Source organism: Centroberyx gerrardi, chromosome 1, assembly GCF_048128805.1.
Source record: "Centroberyx gerrardi isolate f3 chromosome 1, fCenGer3.hap1.cur.20231027, whole genome shotgun sequence".
Lineage (NCBI taxonomy): Eukaryota > Metazoa > Chordata > Actinopteri > Beryciformes > Berycidae > Centroberyx > Centroberyx gerrardi.
In genome coordinates, this window is record NC_135997.1 from 11,574,140 (window position 1) to 11,588,516 (window position 14,377).

The following is a 14,377-nucleotide window of genomic DNA, read 5'->3' on the forward strand; positions in this document are numbered from 1 at the left end:
TATTTTTAGAATAAAAGGTTTTTATCTAATTCTGGAACAATTGGAAGATGGAGGAAAAAGCGATTACAGTGTCTTGTCTAAGATGTTTGTTTGACACATTCATAAAGGAGACATGACACATTCATAAATGGCCAATCAACATTTCTGACAGCTTTATTACAGATTTAACATAATTACATAGTGGGTTTCGAATGAAAAGTCTGAAGACCCGTAAAATGTTCAGTTTAAAAAAAAAATGCACCTGTAGATTCAGTCTGGAGGTCATATAATGCTGTCCTCCACTCTGTTCAGCATTTGGTTTGGATGATACAAAAAATTATTTGAAAGCTGTTAAAGGAAAAAGACATCCAAATAATAAATAGGTTTTATATGTTTTAGGGGAAAATATTAACAAATGTCTAGCAAAAACACAAAAAGGATTTTTTTCCGAATTGGATCCAATGACAGTGTAAACCAGACGCAGAAGAATTTGTCATCATAACTAATTTCACAGTGATATTGAAGCATCTTTAGATTGAAAAGCAGTTATGTTACATATATGTTACATAAATGTGTAGAGAAATTGTTATAAATATTGATTATCACATCACAGCAAATTTCTGAGAGTTAATAAGTGTTGATTGGACTTGTATAAACACTGGCAGTGTTGTCTTTCAGAGTTAATTAACACTGATGATTTCAAGAATATGCACAATCAAGAATGTGCAATATATAACCTTTACTAAGACTCTGTTACCAACATTTTTCACGCCATTGAAACTCAAATTACAATCAAGGAGGAAATTCAAAAATGTACATAATGTTGTTCTTTCAACCAAAGACATTTCCAGATAAACTGACACCAATCTGTGATGTTATCAAAACCTACAGCCTGGAGCTGCTTAACTGACAACCAATAGGACTCTGTTGAGTCATGACATTTATTTGACTTTATACATTCAACAGGCCTTTATTCCAAAATGAGATATAATTTCACCAACTGAAAAAACTGAACTATAATCTTACATAAAGAATAAAAGTAGAAAAAAATCAAACAGATTATGTTTTTTTAAAGGATAATATGTACCTTAAGTTCTTGGTTGACAAAATGATCAGGCTTTTATAAACTGGATCCTCTACATTTTAAAGATATTGAATGATACATTTCAGGTAATGGTTTTGTTTTCCAAAACATATACAGTATATAGAGTTTTGGAAATGAGCTGTTCCAATATACCGATTACCTCAGAAAACCTTCCTGGGTCCTTTCACAGTCACATGCTCTCAGTTACATCAGTGTGACATCACAGATTAGAGAGAGGGACACACTTTCCTCTTTAGTTTCTGCTTATAATAAGAGACAGCAGTGAAGGCTTACTAACACTAACTTTGAAAAAACAAAATTGACACCTTGCAGATAGATACTAGTAAACAAACATTATGTAATGTTTCTTAAATTAATTTATATGACTATCAAGAATATGATGCTAAACGTATGATACAAATTATGTAGCATGGCTATTGCTGGTAAGTGGCAATCATTACGGACTTCGTAATTTAGACTATTGGCCAGCTTCTCTTTATAAAAACATCTGTTATAGGTCCCCAAGTAGACCTATTATTTTATGGTACAACAGTTCCAGTATTGCTTTTCACTGGTTCTCAACTGATTTACCCGTGTGAACTACCTTTTCCAGTGAACACAGAGTGAGAAAATGAGAGTGTGTAAATTTAAACTAGATTGTAAAAGTGAATCATAGCCAACATTTCTCTTTCCACCTGTAAACTCCACCCACACTTCCTTGAAACCTATGGTTAATTTTAGACACAGTGTTTTTTTCTAATGCCACGGCATGTTTGTATGCCATTGTGAACGAGCAGGAATGACAGTATATATATCACAGATTGTTGTAATACTCATTTGCTCTTCGATTTGTCTAGATTACAGTATTTGTATATCATTTGTTTTGGAATAAAACCGAATTGATAGCTTCTTAAAGATATGAAATTACACTACATGTGTCTAGAGCAAAAGCTGTGGTTGTGTCAGCGCTCTCTGAAAATTTCCCTGCGGTGCCACATATGTCATTCAACGGGGACACACACAGACCAAGACAGGATGACGGCATAGAGAGCTGGAAATATTACCAGATAATATCAGCTGTGTGTCTGTGCTCTCATGCATATCCCACATATGACAGGAAAACAGAGAGTGAAGTCAAGCTCTTGGGTTGCCCACGTGGAAACACTTGAGTCAATGAGAGAGAGACACATAGATCGCATTGTAGGAACAGAGAGAAAAAGAAAGGAAGTTATGTTTTTTTTTTTTTTTTTAAGCTTGACATAAAGAGAATACACAAAATCCGCTGCTAAGAACTTTCACGCTGCTTTCATTTCTGGTTTCCTTTGTAGTAAGTCATGAAAGAATCGAAAGTGCCAAAAGAAGAGGTTAAGAGTGAAGGTGACTACATTTTTCAGTTTGTCCCTTTTGGCTGTCTCAAACATCTTCATAAGATCACAATCTGATGTCCCATGAACACACACCCACACACTCTCTCTCTCTCTCTCTCTGTCTCTCTGTCTGTCTGTCTGTCTCTCTCTCTCTCTCTCTCTCTCTCTCTCTCTCTCTCTCTCTCTCTGTCTCTCTCTCTCTCTCTCTCTCCTTTACACATGAGAAGAGGTTCTGGATCAGCAAGGGAATATCGCTATAGAACCTCAAACACTACACAATCTCGTTGGTTGCGTAATTGTTGCTGACACTGCTAGTTTGAACAAAAAAAAAACTTGAAAAAACCCTTGTAGAGTGAGTTCATCCCATACATATTATTTGATACATATGTGAGGAAGAGACAGAGAGATGAACAGAAGAAGTGAGGATTGAGGAGGATGCCTCCTCTGCTAGTCTATTACACACTGTGAATTTCCAGTACAGCTTTGTGGGGGGGCCCCCAACTCTGCCTCTGCTTCTTCCCCCGCCTTCTCTCACACTTTCAACCTTTTCCCCTTCCACTTCATGATCTCAGTCTCTTCTGTATTTTTTTTCTAATGTGTTCTTTTTTTAACACACTCATGGGACGCTGTTTGATTTCGGACTGTAGCGAGAGAGAAGACTGAATGAATTTCTCAGAGTTTGGCTCTGTCTAGACAAATGTGCAGAGGGGATTCTCAGAGCCAGCGATGGGGATGGATGGTGAGAGTGGATGGGGAGGCACCTTGTCTTCTCAGAAACGACCAGAATGACTTGGTTACCGGGTTACCGCAAGCAAACACACTGTGGCGACGTTAGATTCTGGGCCAACTCGAGACTACATCTGAGAAACGTAATGAGGATAGTGTGCAGGATCACAGTCATTTAGTGGAAAGGGTCTTTTTCAAAATCCCCGTCGGTGACACACCCATAACTGACAAACAGACATCCAATTCATTTCAAACCCTTACACAGTCATAATGTAATTGGAAAGGTGGCTTGATAAATAATAGATGCTCAATCAACAATGATCAAATCTGATCAAATGTGTAAATATGTGAATATTATTGAGATAACAGTTCATTGTGTTGATTGTTGATTGAAAATCTATAAACCACTGAGCGCTCTCCTTAATCCATGTTTATAGAAAAGGGAAGGTCCATAGAAAACATTGTAGAGTTGGAAAAGTTCAGTCCCAAATTGATATTCACAGCTCCTGATCCAAGGACAGATTGTATCTATCCGCTAAAAATAAATTATGCATTATGTATGAAGTATTATGGACCTGTAACTGGTGTATTTACATTTGTATCACCTCAGTTGTTTCTTAAAAGAGAGTGGGGATTCCTCTCCCCTTAGTGTCTTTTAGTATTATTTCTTTATTTATTCATTTATTTATGTATTTGTTTGTTTGTTCTTTTTATTGAGGCAACAGGAAAGGTAAGGGAGACAGTAGGGGAAACACTGGAGAGCAGCTTCTGACAGATATTGATCCTGAGCCGGCAGGGTTCATGTGGTCCCAGAGGCAAAGGTCATTACCCATACACTCTTGACTGGTCACATTTCATTTAAAAGTTTGGTAAATAGCATAAAACAAGCTGATATTAAATTAAGGTGATTTGAAAATTAAGAAATATAAATTTTGTGGTTGTCTCTGTGGCTTATAGTCATTTAGCTTCAATTATCTTCAGCCTCATTAAATCTCTCAGGTCAATAGTTTATTTCTGCCCAGACATTGTTTAAACCAGTCATATGTTGTGGCTCCTTGTTCTTTTCCTGTCAAATCTATGATGGTTGAGTGAAACAATTATCAACAAATCTTGATATAACTTGAAAATATGATTTAATTTCCTTTCAATGTGTCAAGAGTGACTGCCATCATCCTTGGCAACGTCTTTCATCACCATCACAAATGACCCAACAGGTAAATAACCTGATTCATTTCGAGAACTGAATATATTTTCTCTGCCGTAGGCAGCATTTACATAAAAAAAAAATCGATGGCATCTTACAGCAAATTTGTTGCGTGAATTCCTTTTCGTTTCAATACTCATTCTGTTAGAAGGGGATTTTACATGAGTCATATACAAGTATATAAAAGACATGCAGACCCACATTTTGGTTTACTGTTCATTGAGTGGCAGACAGATAGACGGAGAGGGCGGAGAGAAGAGTGAGGAGCAAACAGCAAGAAAGAGAGAAACAGAGAGAGAGAGAGCGAGACAGACAGAGAGAGAGAGACAGAGAGAGACAGAGAGAGAGAGAGACAGAGAGAGAGAGAGAGAGAGAGAGAGAGAGAGAGAGTGGTCGCAGCTCATACAGAAGTACACGGAAAGAGGAAGTGCTGTTGGTGTCCTCAGGAGACAGGTCAGTGGTATGTAGCTATTATAACACACACACACACACACATGCACACACACACGCACACACACATACTTACTTACTGACAACATTACGACCTAGAATGTGTCTTGATCCTCAACCATAGGCTACAATTACTTGGCATGTGCTCAACACATTACATCCTGTAGTGCTCAGCAGCGTAGCTATTGTTGTACATTTTATTAGCAGCCGGTGTTATTTGCCCATCACCTTGAGTCTTTGACTTGTTGTCTTTCTCTGAAGACTTTAGTGTGAACATTCATCCTGGCGCATCATTTCCATTGAGATTGATTAATGAATTTGCGTTCCTAATATCTTTTTTCTCTTTATCTACTGAATGGGAGAAAACTTTGGGTGTAAAATGGGTGTACACTTCTGTGGACCTCTACAATGGCTTCTGATTTGTGGTTTGGAAAGCATTTAGAAAGAACACACAGCTCATCCGCAAATCAAAGACTCTAGGCACGCTTCATATTGGTGTACGTTTCTTCTTAAAACAAATTGGAATTACCACTTATCAGTAAAGTACACAGTCTTTGGCCCTCAAAGTATCTTCTAAATGTAGCCTGATCTGAACCAAAATTATAAATAGTGTATTATTTACAGTTTTATTTTGACAAAAGGCGTGAATTTGTCTCTTATTAAGCTGAAATTCAGGCAGTTTTCCTGAAATACATTCTCCAAAATCTTTGTTGCATTGATTGCTTGTCTAGGATCATAACAGTGACCAGTTATTGTGTTACATATTAGATACTGGTGAATAAAACATTGTAGTCCAAAAGTATAACATATCTCTCGAATCCAACAGTGATGGATGTGTGTGTGACCCCCTACAGGTTTTACCCACGTGTATTTCCCCTACAATGGAAATACCAGCAGTGAGGTGAGCAGGTGGGTGGTGAGGTGAAGGAACAGTGAAGGAAGTCTAGTCCCAGGTTGAGGTTAATGCTAATCGTGATAGGGGTTGTTCTGCACCAGACACCTAACATGTTAGCATTAGCTTCACTCTGGGAAACCGCACACAGACTACTGGAGATCACCGAGGCTGCCGCCGGAAGAACACGTCAGCATGCGACTGAGGAATATGACACGCACAAATAGACACAAAATGAAGCCGGCATGCACTACATGTACACACACACACACACACACACACACACACACACATATATACTGTGTCACTGCTACCAGTGACTATTCTGCTCCACACATTGATCTCAAGACACTGTGGCCTACATCCAGCACGCCCTTGACACTGGATTTGAAAAGACTGATACAGTAGATAGTAGATTAGATCATTTCTGGTACATGAAAGAGCAGCTTTATGCTGTTTATCAAAATGACTATACATACAGTATATAGTCATTTTGAAAAATATATACGATGGTACATATTAAAGGAGCATTTCATCATATGAAAGCAATACTCCTGTACAAATGCTAAACTTTGGTATCCAAATCATTTAGGCATTTAAGCAGGTGGCATGGGAAGATACTAGTGCTACGGACAAAATGGGGGAGGCCATGCCCCCCCAGATATTTGATGTCAGATATAAGATAGATTTTCATTGTTTTTCATCTGAAATACTTAGTCATGGTGATTCAGATTGTGTAGGCCTAATAGATCATTATCTGCCCTTCGCCTTCCTTATAATTTTTTGTTTCCTTCTATAGATATAGCTATGTTTGAAAATGCAACTATTACCAAGAGGGAAACAAAAAAAGGAAACAAAAAAAGAAAACAAAATCACAATCAAACAATTGACCAATTCAAACACAAAAATTCACATGACTGCGTACACGTCAGCGTACCATTAGAAAAACAGAAAGGTTCATTGTCACACTAGGGGAGGACATGCAGAATCTGTTATGTGATATGGGGCAAATTGAAAATGATACTAATTTTATGTTCTATTGTCATTTGTATGAGAAGCTGAGATGTGTTCTTCATAGCAGAGTGACTTCTATTTGTGCTAACTGCTTTTGGTTAGATGATAATGAAACACTTGAGAGATGATTCAGAAAAGATGGATGTGGCAGACTAAACCCAGTGTAATGTTTGTGTGACCCATGCATGTCCTGTAAACCCATGTAGGCGGGGCATCTTGAGTGCATGACAAGGAAATAAAATCAATCATATACATGTGAAGTTCATATCTGAAGTTTTTTCCACTTAAATGCAGGGCAAAAGACAAACCTGTCTTTTGACTCCTGACTTAAATGAAGTCTTTATATGAAAGATGCTGCCTGCACATTAGAGTCTATTCCCCGACAGAAACGCTGGCACAACTATTTGCACGCGATTCTACGCGTAACAGACGCCCAATTTAATCTCCCAAACCACATTGTCATTAGTCCAGATTGCCTGAGAATGAGGGATTATACAGTTTTGGCTCCTTCAATGCAGAATATAGCTTCGGAATTTAGAGGAAGTCGTCAGCTTCATTTCCCCCCTCGTTTTAAATTTATTTTAAATGAATCTAGATTTTTTTAAAAACATTTAAATGACACATTACCAACGTTCAGTTATTTAAAAAAAAAAAAAAAAAAAAAGAAACCTTCCACCTTGGGATGTAGTGGAAGGTAAACCCGCTTAAACTCAGTTTGCCCACTTTACTGGACTTTTTTTATTTGCGGAATGTAGTTTACGAACTTTTTTATGGCTGACAGAAATCTGTATGACCTGAATTCATAGTAGCCTAAATATCCGTAACTAGTAGCCTAGTCTATCAATGTGCTTTAGATATGAGGATAGGGTCACTTAAGTGGGATACATAGCCTAAATTAACGCATTACTGAAATTCTAATTTATTCGTTTCCATTATTGGGTGTTTGTCTTCGCACCAAGCCTTTGCCCACCCTTTTATTTCGCACCACATCGCCGCTTCCACCCAATACGCATGAGATTGGATGGGCGGACCAGTCAGTCAGCTGGCGACTAAAATACTCCTCAACATCTCTGCCCTCAATAGATGCGTTTCGTCACACGAATGATTTTCTAGCCAATTACGCACAATGTGGAAAATTTCATGCAACTGCAAGAGGAAAAATCGCAACTTGATGGGATTTCACTCAAGAATGCGTCCACTGCACGAGCCTGCAAAGATAGAAAACATGCAGAGGCAGAAGAATTTAGTTTGTTTTGACTCTATTTTATGATACTGAGCCATTACCTGCATATTCCTGTGATGGGGAGAAACACATGGAGTTACAGTGCCGTGATCTTGTTGGCCATCATTTGCTCCTGTCGTGCCATCATCCTGGAGTCAGTCTACTGGAACAGCTCCAACACAAAGTAAGTGGATAAATGTAGTTTCACAGTTTGAGATGGATTCTAACTTTCTGCTGCTGCCATGCCATTATGGTAGTTGATAGCCTAGATGACGAGTTGGTAATCAGAGGAGAAACAAGCATTTTATAGCAATTCAGGATGTACTGTTTTGATATTTGAAAATAGAAATAATGTATCCTGAAGTTATTCTGTGCACTGCCTAGTCTCTCCAGTGCACTGCTGATTTAATTAGAGCAGGCAAAATCAGGCTGCACTGACAAATTATATTGATGTGTATAAGATAAGGTGTAAGAAAATATACTCATCAATCTGATATTGCAGCTGCACTTTTCAACTACAATGTTTAATTCACCAGTATATAATATATAAGACAATATGGTCATTGTTATGATCCTAGACAAGTAATTAGCCTATGGTGCATAACCGAAATAAACAATAATGATGTTGTTTAGATGCTCACGATACTGGTGGTTGAATAATTTTATAGGAAGTATAATAAAATTATGCCAGTAACAGTATCTAACCAGTTCACTGTTTCAAACAATCAATGAAATAACAATAATTAAATCTATATTGTTGCATTAAAAATATTCCCTTTTGATTATCTCCCTGACTGTCTTTCTTTCTTTTTTTTTTCTCTCTCTCTCTCACACACCCACACACACCCACACCCACACACACAGATTCACTCCAGGTCAGGGTCTGGTCCTCTTTCCTCAGATAGGGGACAAGATGGACATCGTTTGTCCCCGAGCGGAGGCTTCCTCAGGGGGAAAGGAGGAGTTCTACCGCGTCTACCTGGTGACCCGGAGTCAGATGGAGCGTTGCGCCATCGACAAGACGGACACGCCCCTGCTGAACTGCGACAAGCCCCACAGGGATGTAAAGTTCACCTTCAAGTTCCAGGAGTTCAGCCCCAACCTCTGGGGTTTGGAGTTCCTCAAGGGAAGGGACTATTATATCACCTGTGAGTTGTAAGAGTAAGAGAGGAGAGTAACCTCACAGTAGCCGTGCTCAGCTCAGATAAAGATGTCTGGTTGAAGTCATGGCTGTCAGCACTGCATGTCTTTTGTGTGCCAACATCTAAAAATGTAAAAATCAGTAGAGCTGAGGCATAAGCTGCTTGTTGCTACAGGTGGAACAGCGTTTGAATCTGTGTTACCAACTGTTTCTTTTTTCCTGAGAGAGACGGAGAAGCCATCATCCTTCGCTCCCTCCCCATTTTGTCAGTTCGCATGAGAATCAACCGTGGCCTCGTTATTGGTCCGCTGTTGGTTAAACCAGCATCTTAGTGCCAAGTGTTGCGTGAGATGGAGAGCAAGTCTTACCATGTAGCCTCACCCCTCATCCACCTCGCTGTGCTCTGACAGCACACTTCGCGCTGGCAGGCCAGTGTGATTCCAAGGGCTTACATGCCCCAAATCACACAAGGCTTTTACAGCATCAGGCAGATTTGACGGGAGCTTTCATGGCAACATAGCTTGTAGGCTGTGAGACATTGTTATCTGACCTAAATGCTTCTAACAAGTCTATGTGTGTGTGCGTGTATGTGTGTGTGACAGAGATTGTGTGACTGAGTTGGTGTGTGTATTTGTGTATGTGTGCGTGCATCCATATTTGCATTTTTGTGTGTTTTTTTTTGAATGTTTGATTAAGTCTCACGCCACACTATATTGGTGTGTTTTTAATAAGTCATGTGTTAGCTGCTAAAATAAAGACTTTCTTATTTTTTTTCAAGGAAAAGTGCCTTTGAATTCTGAATACTTTGTCTGCCACTCATGTTTCTTCTTTGGTGGTGTTTTATGTGTCTGTCATTATGTATGTACATAACATCAAAGTTCATGTTTTGCATGCATGAAATTTTTGCCTTATGTGCATGAATTATTTGCCTATGTGATGTAACATAAGGTAATTTGCCCGGGTATATACAAACTGTCTTCAAAGAAATTGTAATGAAATGATGCATTGCGTGATGGTCTTGCATTATGTTGACTACATAATATATCATTAACTTTGCAAGTTATAAATTCAATTTATTCTACTCTCCCTCTCTCCCTGTCCGTCTCTTTCTTTCTCTCCTCTGTCTTCCTCTCTGTATCAGCCACTTCTACTAGCTCGTTGCAAGGTTTGGATAATACTAATGGAGGGGTATGTAGAACCAAATCCATGAAGCTGGTGCTGAGAGTGGGACAGAGTAAGTACTGTGTGTGTGTGTGTGTGTGTGTGTGTGTGTGTGTGTGTGTGTGTGTGTGAAAGAGAGAGTGAGAGAGTGAGAGAGAGAGAGAGCGAGAGTAAGAAAGAAAGACAGAGGGTTTCATCATGACAAAAAAATGTCAAGGGAATGTTATGTCAGTTGTTCATTTCTGTTTCTTATTTGTGTAATGCAATAATATCCCTCCGCTCTGGCATTACTAAGTGGTCAGATAATCTTCGTCATCATTCATTCTCTTGTAGAGAGATTGCTCTCATGAATTATCTCAAATCCCTAATTCAAACCACTGGCAGCTTAAGGCCATCAGTATAATGTAGCATGCAATCGGTTTGGACCAGCAATGGCGGTCAATAATCTTCTTTTTAATATAACACTAGAACAGCCATTGGGCCATTTTACCATTTTGTATTCCTAAAATGTGTACAGTATTATAACTTGATAAACCAGATTCTGAACCTATTCCAGGCTACTATTCCACCTTAAATGCCCTGATGAAAAATCACTATAGTATTTCTCTAATATACGTAATATATTTTTTTAATCTCCTACGGTATCACTATAATATTTCTATTAGGAGCCTTTTCATAAAGGTGGTATTATTTGTCTTTTCATCAGGTAAGAACCAGCTAATATGAAGAAATAAGATTTTTTACTGTACCTGTTCCAGTAAAATTGACTCCCAACACACAGCACTATTTTGAATGTAGTCACTAAATTATGAGTAACATGATTAAAATGTGCATTTTCAAGAGATTTGTTTCTTTTAAACTATCTAGCAAATTACTAGTAAGAAATGCAACTTCTCCCTAATTTCTCTGATTCCTTGCAGCTCAATAGGTGTAGCATGGCACTAACACCACACATATTAAACACCCACTGTGAATAAATGCTAATGCCTTGGAACAAAACTGGTATTACAGTGCAAGATAAAAGAATAAAACAATCCTGAATCATATAACTGTGGGAAAAAGTAATTCCAATTTTATTATATTCATAGTTTAATCAAATGCCATTGCATGTATGTCCTCGGCAGTACAATTATAGGATGTATAAAGTTGCAACCTGCTAATGACATCTTGGTGTCTTTAGCAGACTTAAAGGAAAAATCCACCCTCAGATACTTTTACACAATTATACATCATCAATATACATCATCATTCTGGTTATCATTGTTATATTGCGATCAAGTGATGTAATTTCCTTTTTTTGGTGTATCCACTTTCCCTCAACCTGCCTTGTCTAACTCGACTGCAGTTAGTGATTTCCTACGTTTCCCAGAATGCCTTTCGACATCCTCCAGAGAAGGGATGTGAACTTGTTGCATCCAGCTGTGGGTTTTGCGTGTAGGCGGAGAGAGCAATAACGATAGCATAGTAGGAGCAAGAGAGAGAGTTTTTCCAGTCAAAAGAAAGTGAGAGTTGCACCCCTTACTCAAAGTGCAACATGTCTTGCGGTTGCATTGCATTCTGGTCTATTGAGGTCAGTGGAGAATTTGGTGTCTCTGCCTGTGATGGATTTCTCCCTGTATGACTGTTGAAAATCGGTGCAAAATTGTGTCTAAAAAGTCAAGGGGGGCTGACATCAAAATCTGACATTTACTGTTGATAGGTGATTATTAGGTGGTTATCTGAAGGAATACGAAAAATACACCACCAAACAACAAAATAGGCTCAGAAATATAAGGTGCATCATAGCTGTTTTTTAAACAATGCTGAAGTGTTGTAGGGTGGGTATTAGAATTATGATGGATGCAGTGTTGATTTTTGCTTGCCAGTGTGCTGCTCAACCATCCTGTCTTATTCCAGGTTCTTTGGACCCACCCTCAATCCTCCAGGAGTCTCCTACCAGATTCCCACCCAAACACCCAAAGTCCAGGGCCGAGGACCCCTCCACGAGCGAAAAGGGTATGAAAAGCAAAACTGGCATGATAAAAAAAATAGCCTGCACAGGATGCAAAGCTCTAACATTAGCATTTTGACACTCAGGAGCACACAGCTTCTCTCTAACTTTACATTTAAAGAGGGATACTGCTGAATTTCAGAAATATGTTATTATTATGCTCCAGGAAGGGTTTGTCCTACCCATTAATCTATGATATCCCACTGATCTACATTTCCACAGAGAATGTAGTTGAAAAGAAGGAAAAAATGACCACAATTGTATCTAATATTTTAGGGATCAGTGAACACTTTCTTTTTTTGGAATCAATACCACCTCCATGTACAGCAGACTTGTATTTAAACTGAATGATCATGAGTCATTGCTCCGTTCAATGCCAGTGAATGGCTCCAGGCTGTTTGCCAGTATGACACTGCAGATCAGAGCATATACTTCTGTGTATAGCTTTGAGAGACCTTTTCATGTTAACAAATACTGATCGGGCCACACAAGGCCATAAACAGAGCCGTATTGATTTGAAGTCTTTCACACAAATTTACTTTATCTCTCCATGTCCGATTCTTTTCTTTTATCTTATTATCATCCTCACTGACTCTCCTATCTCTGCTTCTGCTTTCTCTTCATTCTCTCGCTCAGAAACGGGACAAACAACCCCCGGTGGGTCGGATCCAGACTTACTCATCTGGGTTGTCTCTGGCTGCGTGATCCTCGTTCTGGTCATCGTGACTCTGCTGGCCCTGCTGTGGAGGTACCACCACCGTCACTGCGCCCCAGATAGCCAGCAGTCGGCCTCCATGTCCCTCAACACCTTAGCTGTGCCTAAGCGGGACAGCGTCAGCAGCGACAACAACGGCTCGGACCGCAGCGATGTTGTCTTTCCGCTGCGGGCGTCCGACAGCATGCTCTGTCGTCATTATGAGCGTGTGAGCAGTGACTACGGCCCGCCTGTGTATATAGTTCAGGAGATACCGCCCCAGAGCCCCACCAACATCTACTACAAAGTCTAATGCGTTTCACTCTAATGCCATTCTAACATGCTGTCTTGAATCTCTACTCTCGAGGATGCATTCAGGCCACAGCAGTAAAGTTTGCAGTGAGATGTTGGACGGCGCTCTTTCAAGGAATATGAAGTAAAGTCACATGGAGAGCTGAGGAGTGTGTTGTATTGACCATATGCTTTGGCAGACAGATGCCAGCCTTATGCTTATTTGTGTCACGCTGCACCAAGTGCACAAAATGCTGTTGAAACATTTATTTTTCTTGAATCAGTGAAGAGGAAATGACGACTGGACAGTCTAGTGCTTCATTAGAGGTCATTCACTAGTTACTGAAGGTCTTTATTTCTATTTGTTTCCTCTGTGAAAAATGGTTGGCAGCCTCCAATAATTGATTGATCGATTTTTTGCTCTTGTGTGAAGAAAAATTCCCTATCATCAAAAGCAATGCTTTCTCACTGCCACTGCATGTGGCTGCTTCATATGTACAGTAAATGTGTATTTATTTTCATTTATTGGATACATCTGATAAAGAATTAATATTGCACTCCAACACACTCAATTTGTGTTAGCACTTCAATATATATTTTCAAAATTGAATTTTGTAAACTTTGTTTGAAATGCTGTTCATGCAGTTGCAAATCATGATTTTGTGGCTTTTAGTGAAGTAAAGCAATTTTGAGGGACTCCACAGTGAATCTTTCTGGTCAATTATGTCTTCTAACTAGGTGCAGGAGACAAGTCATCGAAATGCAGCTTCCATCTATACTTAAATTAATTTTGTGTTTACTGTCAATGTGTTTTTAAACATAGTTTCTTAAACAATGGTTAGTGTATAATCAGGGCTCTGCACTACAAATCTTATCCTTGAAATTAAGGTATTGAACCCTGGATTGTGAAAAGGCAGAGAAGGATAGACCAGAGAAAATCTCAATGTCTGTGTCCTCTCTCTCTGCCTCCCAAAAGGAAAAATGAATGGAGAAGAACAGAGAGAAAGGAATATAATAAAATAATAAGAGAAAAGGAAGTTTGAATCACAGGATAGACTGTTGATAAATCACAGCACAGTCCTTCAGCTGTCCTTGTGATTAATAAAATAGTAAGAGACGCACATTGCATGGCAGCAAGCAATATTGAGCAACAGCAGCATAA

At 39.0% G+C, this 14,377-nt stretch overlaps 1 protein-coding gene across 1 annotated transcript; it reads left to right on the forward strand.

The window, feature by feature from the left end:
• Positions 1 to 8,015: 8,015 nt before the first annotated feature.
• LOC139915787 (ephrin-B2-like) lies at positions 8,016 to 13,237 on the forward strand. The gene is made up of 4 exons (XM_071904498.1): positions 8,016 to 8,122; positions 8,803 to 9,086; positions 10,221 to 10,313; positions 12,867 to 13,237. The coding sequence occupies exons 1-4, from the start codon at positions 8,016 to 8,018 to the stop codon at positions 13,235 to 13,237; spliced, it is 855 nt and encodes a 284-aa protein (XP_071760599.1).
• Positions 13,238 to 14,377: the final 1,140 nt, after the last annotated feature.

What these genes read in the sequence shown, in the direction of transcription:
- LOC139915787 (XM_071904498.1), top strand. Translation starts at nt 8,016, where the DNA reads ATGGGGAGAAACACATGGAGTTACAGTGCCGTGATCTTGTTGGCCATC. An exon ending in TGGAACAGCTCCAACACAAA is followed by an intron (nt 8,123 to 8,802) that starts GTAAGTGGATAA and finishes CCACACACACAG; the next exon opens with ATTCACTCCAGGTCAGGGTC. An exon ending in AAGGGACTATTATATCACCT is followed by an intron (nt 9,087 to 10,220) that starts GTGAGTTGTAAG and finishes TCTCTGTATCAG; the next exon opens with CCACTTCTACTAGCTCGTTG.